Source organism: Biomphalaria glabrata, chromosome 10 (genome assembly GCF_947242115.1).
Source record: "Biomphalaria glabrata chromosome 10, xgBioGlab47.1, whole genome shotgun sequence".
In the NCBI taxonomy this organism is placed as follows: Eukaryota; Metazoa; Mollusca; class Gastropoda; family Planorbidae; genus Biomphalaria; species Biomphalaria glabrata.
Genome location: NC_074720.1, coordinates 14808683 through 14816144, shown reverse-complemented (window position 1 = coordinate 14816144; position 7462 = coordinate 14808683). Strand labels below are relative to the sequence as shown.

Here is a 7462-nt window from a genome sequence, read left to right as displayed (position 1 = left end):
TGTGTGGTTTAAAATCAGAAAGGTAATTGTAGGGAACAGACACAAAATAGAGCAGTGCGATTCATAACAAACGAATATTCACATTTGACTAGAGTAACACCTTTAGTAAAATCACTAAATTTACAAAGCCTTCAGGACAGAAGACTCAAAAGTAAAGTAGCAATCATACATAAAACACTGAACCATAATCTTCAAATACAAAAACAAAATTTAATAAAATACTCTGAAAGACACAAAGATAAAGGCACATTCCTCGTCCCATATGCTAGGACAAATTTGTACAAATACTCCTTCCCTAGTGCTATTAGAGCATGGAATGGGTTGCCTGAGCTAGCCAGGAAAACCAGTAACTTGGCAGAATTTAAGTCATTGGTTAATATGCATGACTAAATGCATGACGCGTAGGACGTAATCAACTTCTTTTTTGAAGTAACGTCTGTATTATATAAGATAAGATAAGATAGGGAAGTCAATGAACTACATCCTTTTCAGAGCCGGATTTAGTAAGGGAGGGGCATGTGCAAGTCAAGGGCCTGACCAGTACTTTTGAGGAGGCCTCTAGTCTAGTAAGCTCCAATATAAATGCGCTCAATAATATTAATAGCTCAAATTTAAACACCGGATACGCCCGTTGATTTCCCAGAATATATTTTGTTTATTTTGAACGGAACATTCCCTACTTTTTTTAACTTCCAAATAACGGGCCGCATTTTAACGACCCCCCCCCCCTAACACACTTTCTACCCCGTGATTCGTAGTAAATTATTACACTGAATTGAAACGGCACTCTTTCTCTTTCTCCCTTTTTCTCTCTCTACACTTCTCTCTCTACACTTCTCTTTCTCCCTCTTTCTCTCTCTACACTTCTCTCTCTCCCTTTTTCTCTCTCTACACTTCTCTCTCTACACTTCTCTTTCTCCCTCTTTCTCTCTATACACTTCTCTCTCTCCCTTTTTCTCTCTCTACACTTCTCTCTCTACACTTCTCTTTCTCCCTCTTTCTCTCTCTACACTTCTCTCTCTCCCTTTTTCTCTCTCTACACTTCTCTCTCTCCCTTTTTCTCTCTCTACACTTCTCTCCCTACACTTCTCTTTCTTCCTCTTTCTCTCTCTACACTTCTCTCTCTCCCTTTTTCTCTCTCTACACTTCTCTCTCTCCCTTTTTCTCTCTCTACACTTCTCTCCCTACACTTCTCTTTCTTCCTCTTCTCTCTCTACACTTCTCTCTCTCTCCCTTTTTCTCTCTCTACACTTCTCTCTCTCCCTTTTTCTCTCTCTACACTTCTCTCTCTCTACACTTCTCTTTCTCCCTTTTTCTCTCTCTACACCTCTCTCTCTCTACACTTCTCTCTCTCCCTTTTTCTATCTCTAAACTTCTCTCTCTACACTTCTCTCTCTACATTCTCTCTCTCCCTTTTTCTCTCTCTCCCTTTTTCTCTCTCTCCCTTTTTCTCTCTCTACACTTCTCTTTCTCCCTCTTTCTCTCCCTTTTTCTCTCTCTACACTTCTCTTTCTCCCTCTTTCTCTCCCTTTTTCTCTACACTTCTCTCTCTCTCCCTTTTTCTCTCTCTACACTTCTCTCTCTCCCTCTATCTCTCTCTACACTTCACTGTCTCCCTCTTTCTCTCTCTACACTTCTCTCTCTCCCTTTTTCTCTCTCTCTACACTTCTCTCTCTCCCTCTTTCTCTCTCTACACTTCTCTCTCTCCCTCTTTCTCCCTCTACACTTCTCTCTCTCCCTCTTTCTCCCTCTTTCTCTCCCTTTTTCTCTACACTTCTCTCTCTCTCCCTTTTTCTCTCTCTACACTTCTCTCTCTCCCTCTATCTCTCTCTACACTTCACTGTCTCCCTCTTTCTCTCTCTACACTTCTCTCTCTCCCTTTTTCTCTCTCTCTACACTTCTCTCTCTCCCTCTTTCTTTCTCTACACTTCTCTCTCTCCCTCTTTCTCTCTCTACACTTTAACCTCAATTTTATCTCCCCCCTCCCTCTTTAACCTCCCAACCACAGCAAAAATGTTTGTCCTATGTGCAATATATATATAATATATATATATATATATATATATATATATATATATATATCTTTTTAAAATATGTAAATGCCTCCTTTAAAGGGTGAAGCCCAGTAAGGTCACAGTTTTCTTCACAGTTAATTTGCTTAGAGCTATGTTTTTTTCACAAATTATAAGAAGAACATTTTCTGTTGAGTTATTAAAATAAATTTGTTATATATATATATATATATTTGTGTGTGTGTGTATGTGTGTGTGTGTGTGTTTGTGTGAGTCATATATATATAAATATCGTGCGTGCGTGCGTGTTTGTGTATGTTTGTAATATAATTTTTCACACTAAAAAACTTGTAGATCGTTATAGATTCTTAAATCTATATCTGTTAATATTTCATTTTTAATTGGTTAGTTATAAATGTATTCTTTTTTATCCTGAAATGTTCCAAAAGGACAAAAAAAAAACATAAAAAAGCCCTTTTTGTCTGTACAACAGACTAATATTTAGCTACGATTAAAGCTGGGATGGAGAAATAGGCCAAACAAAATTAACCTTCCGAGAGGACAGCCGCATTAGTCTTGACAAACACCTTACGTCTTCAAAACAACTGACATTGACGTAATAAATCAATGGGAATTACTAACGAGTCAGTTCTTTTCATATTTGTTATAGCTCACACACGCACACACACACGCACAAACTCAGGTGTTCTTAGAACTTGTTTCATTATCAATATGACGATCAAACTGAGTCCGAAACTAAAACTTCAAAAAAAAAAAGCTTGTAACCTAGGTCTAATTATTGATCTCCAACTTTAGTTTTTATTTTCCACAGCGTGCAGCAGATGTTGAAACACGTTTCAGTTTCGAGTATTTTCTTGGCACTTGGTCGATGCCTAAACATAGCTTAAGTCTGTGTCAGGTCGTAGCCCCACAAAACACAGCGAAATATATAGGCCATGACCGAATAGGAGCCTACTCTAGCTCTGACCATTTCCGTAATCCAAAGAAACAGAGGGCCTTAACATCATCTGCCCTAATTTAACCCTAAAGGTCTGAAAGGGGAACTTTTCTTTTATAGACTTTATCACAAATTGTTTTTTTTAGGCTACCTCATAAATATTGTTAATGCCTACACGATTAGAATAGAAAATATTAAAAAAATGTATCTCACCATACTCTTGTAATAAACAAATAGTCAAGAAAATGTATCTGATTATTTAAACTAACATATATACAGACTAAAAGTTTTTTCGATTAAATGTCTGGATTAAAGCCTTCATAGTTCTACTGTAAGATTATTAAAAATATTAAAAAGTTACTTGACTTAATATTAGTTTTAAATAATGTTCAAATTTTTGATAAAAATGTGTACAATTTGTATATATCTATTTGCATGAAATTATATTTAGTAAATATACCAATTTATTGATGTAAAAAAAAAGTTGGGGTTTTGGGGGTAGGAAAGCATTCGAAACAATAATATTATAAAATAGAACTCATTTGTGAAACAAAGTCTGTTGGCAATACATTTCATCAGCTGTTTTATTTTTCTATTTAACAGATATCCAACAAAATGGACAATCAAACTGCCAAAGGAAAATATACAGCTTATCAATGAGAGTTGGGCGGGAAGAATTAGCATTACCGCACTTAACGAAACAGGAGAGAGCAGATTTGAGCTCAGCAACGTGACAGTCCAGGATCATGGAGCAGAAATCGGCTGCCTGACCAGAGATGAAGCTGGAGTAGAGACTGTGTCCACGTGCGTGTTACAAGTTTACCACAAACCGGATGTCTATGTCTGCAATGTCAACAAGACGGGAGACAACGTCGTCTTTATGAAATGCTCGACCCCCAAAGTGTTTCCGGATTTGAACTGCAGCTTTGCGCAGTTTGAATCAGGGACACGACGTGTGGACATTATAGCAGCCGAGAATATCCATTATGTGACGGAGAAAGCAGAGGAGGGGTACTACCGGTCGTCTTGTTCGACAACGATCACTTCTATGGAACCCGGAATCTATGAGTTTTTCCCTGTTCTCCAAGCTAGCAACTCGAAGCCGGTTAAAAGCTCCGCAGTTCCAGCCAAACCGTTAACCCCTGTCGCCATCTTAAGCAGTCCTCGACAACTTTACATTTACCGTGACTTTCTTCATCCTAATTCAGAAGATTGCCCTGTTCAAAGTCCTAATCATCTGTTCATCTGCGAGGCACGTGGCTTTACCGGCCAGACGACTCTCGAGCTAATCATTGGTGAAACGCCTGCTTTGCCCTTAACTTCAATAGTCACAGGAACTACGGATGGAAATATATACCGGACCATCTTCAAGCCAGATCCGTCTAAAGCCGCCGACCTCCACAGCCATATCACTTGCTTTGCCAAGACGTCTGAGCAGCTGACCTCGAAACAAGGCAAAGTTGAAGAGCTCGAGGAAGCCCACAGCAGCCACGCGATGTTCTTCAGCTCCGATGCTGAAAACAAACTAACATGCCACGGGCAAAATCTGTCAAGCGGTGCCACGATCCAGGTAACGTGCTTCAAAGATAATGTCATAATGTTCACTTCTAACTCCCATGGAGAAAACGCCGAAGTCAATCTGCACATCGGGTTCCACAAAGTCACTTGCGTATGCCTCAGCAAGGACGAGAAGCAGTGCTTCCAGCACAAAACGTTATTCCAAGTCTCTGAAACCACGCAGAGCGACAGTAAAAAAACTTCTGAAAACTTTATTATTGTACTTACATGTCTAATCTTCGTTTTTATCTTACTGATCACTGCCATACTTTTTTATTTAACTTATAGACTGAAATGTAAAGCTAAAGGGAAACAGATACAAAGTATTTATAGCGACTATAAGCAGGTACCAAGCGATTTGGTCAATGGTAAGATCGTATAAAATGTGGACGCTAAAAGCAAAAAAGAGTTTGGGTTGGGTTGTGCAATGACATCTGCCACTTCATTACTGCAGCGTCTACGATCTGCTAATGAGACACTGCAGACGCTGTTCAAAAGGTCATCGAGACCTATTAGAAACGCAAGTTGGTGTGTCATTGTGCTGAGGGTGCCATAGATTTCAAATGTCGTACAAATCCAAGACATTATATAAACTTGCTTGTGGACTACGTCGTGTCAGATGTGATGCAATGCAATGTTCAAAAAGTAAAGAATCAAATTTTCATTTTGTGAAAGTAAACTAAAACCAAAAAAAAACAGATTAGGGAACAGCATGAATTAAATTAGCTTTTGTTTCTCTGGACGCTGGTTATCAACAAACATCGCAGCTACATTCTTTTTAAACCTGGAGATTTCTTTACATACAAATTTTACATTGACCACGAAAATAAGGTGAACAAGAAGATTTTGATTGAGAGAGAGAGAGAGAGGACGAGAAAGTCCAAGCAAATGAGCGCATAGAGATTTCAAGAGGCTTCAAGAGATTTCAAGAGGCTGCATAAATGCGAGAGGAGGAGATATAAAAGACAGCAGTTTGAGCGAAAACGGAATATTAAAGTTCCAAAATTTAAATGTTTGTGCAATATATAGTGGAGCTTCTCAACGCCTTATATGCGTAACAGTATTTTAAGTACAGGTGTGTGTATTTGACAGTGTGTTCTATCAGTTGCTGTTTGGTGAGTGAGTGAAAGAAAAAGACAGTGCGAAGACATTTCTTTTAGACGTGCATGTAACGATATCAATAACATATGAAATATGATTACCTACAATATATACTCTTTAAAAATGTGGCAAGATTAACAACAAAAAGATAAAGTCTTGTGAAGAGCAGGGTTCAAGGACATCCTCGCTGTTATCAGTAGTAAACGCCTTGGCTGTCTTGGGAATATTCAAAGAATGCCACAAGGTCGAACCCCACAGGATAATTTGTATGGTGATCTAATGGAAGGAGAGCTGCAGGACATCCAGTTCCAATGTATAGTAATGTATGCAAGCTCAACATGAAGCTTTTCAGAATTGACTCCAACAATTGGGAGAAAGAACTACTGGATATATCTACAAGGAGAGCAAGCGTAAAGGAAAGAGGCTGGTGATTACAGATGATCAACCGGAGTTGTTTATTAGAGATTTGCCTCTTTAGTCACATGAGAAGTTGCAAAGGGGAAAAAATTGTCCTAAAATATTATCTTTGCCAAAATGTTGTACGTAAATTCTGAAAAATAATTTTAGCTGGTGGGAATAAGAGAAATACTTTTAACTTATAGACTGAATATACGTTCGTATAGACAATTCCTTGAAGCTTAGAACTAAATCAAAATAGATCATCTGTATTTCGTGTGGGCTAACGATTTTGTGTAATCAAGCATATTGTGTTTATGGTCGCGCCCCCCGCCCAATCCTTTTATTCCTCCTTCTATTTGCCCCATAGACAACTAAATTTGAGTTTTTAGAAGTTTTATGGCCTATAAAGGCATCTGTGACATAAGAAGGGTTATCTATTACCAAGATGGCAGTCTCTGGCATTGGCATTCCTTACTACTGTCTTCCCGTTACTTTTATCTGTCTTCAGCCCACAGAAGAGTTGGATGATTTCATGTTATGACCGTACAGTTGATTAGATCTAGCAAATTTGAGTTCAGCCAAACACAAGTATAGAAATGTTGTTAAGGTCACATGGTTGGTTTTATAAATAAGATATGTTTCTTCAGAGATTTGTTAGTCTGACTGTAGTCTATCACTCATTTACTATATTATACATGACAGCTTATTCAAGGAAGCCTAGAAAGTGAGCTAGTATTTTGTGAAGAATGAAATGTTTTTACTTAGGGAGGATAGGGTTAAATGAGAATAACGTTGGGAATATTGAAAAAAAAACAGGGAATACGCCTAACACCGTCTATGTGCAACCGTGTGTATTTGTATAGAGTATGTATGGCATATAGTTTTTCTATATAAATGTGAAGTTATAAAATAACTGTTTTATATAAATTTTTAAAGGAAAGACATCACTTGTGTTTTTGTATTTTTTTTAATTGTAAAAATACTTTTTTTTTTCCGAAAATGAGGTACCAGTAAGTTTTTGAAGAAGTAATCTCAAATACGAATAAAAAAAAATTCATAGTGTTATCCGAAAAAAAAAAGAAAATAATTTTTTCTTCTGCCCCTGCAAGGCTTTCCTGGAGACGCTTTACTCCCCCTGAGACGGGTTTAAAAAAAAAAACTAAACTAATCGACAAAAATGAAGTCCCATTGTATTAATAAATACATGACAAAAATGAAGTCCCATTGTATTAATAATTACATGACAAAAATGAAGTCCCATTGTATTAATAATTACATGACAAAAATGAAGTCCCATTGTATTAATAATTACATTTTATTCATATTCCATTTAAATAATCTATATGTCTTGTAGCAGGTTTCGCTTTTTGTGATTACTTTTCTGGCTATTTAAAACCAGGTAGAAAGTGTCCCCAGCACTTCAATATTTAGGAAT

General features: G+C 37.4%; 1 protein-coding gene across 1 annotated transcript in view; it reads left to right on the top strand.

Annotated features, from left to right (window-relative positions):
- LOC106078905 (uncharacterized) overlaps positions 1–6971 on the top strand; it is an 8320-nt gene extending 1349 nt beyond the window's left edge. Inside the window, exon 3 of the mRNA XM_056043740.1 lies at positions 3574–6971. Within this exon, the coding sequence (XP_055899715.1) occupies positions 3574–4909 (1336 nt within the window). The 3' untranslated portion in view covers positions 4910–6971. The remainder of the gene's footprint in view (positions 1–3573) is intronic.
- Positions 6972–7462: the final 491 nt, after the last annotated feature.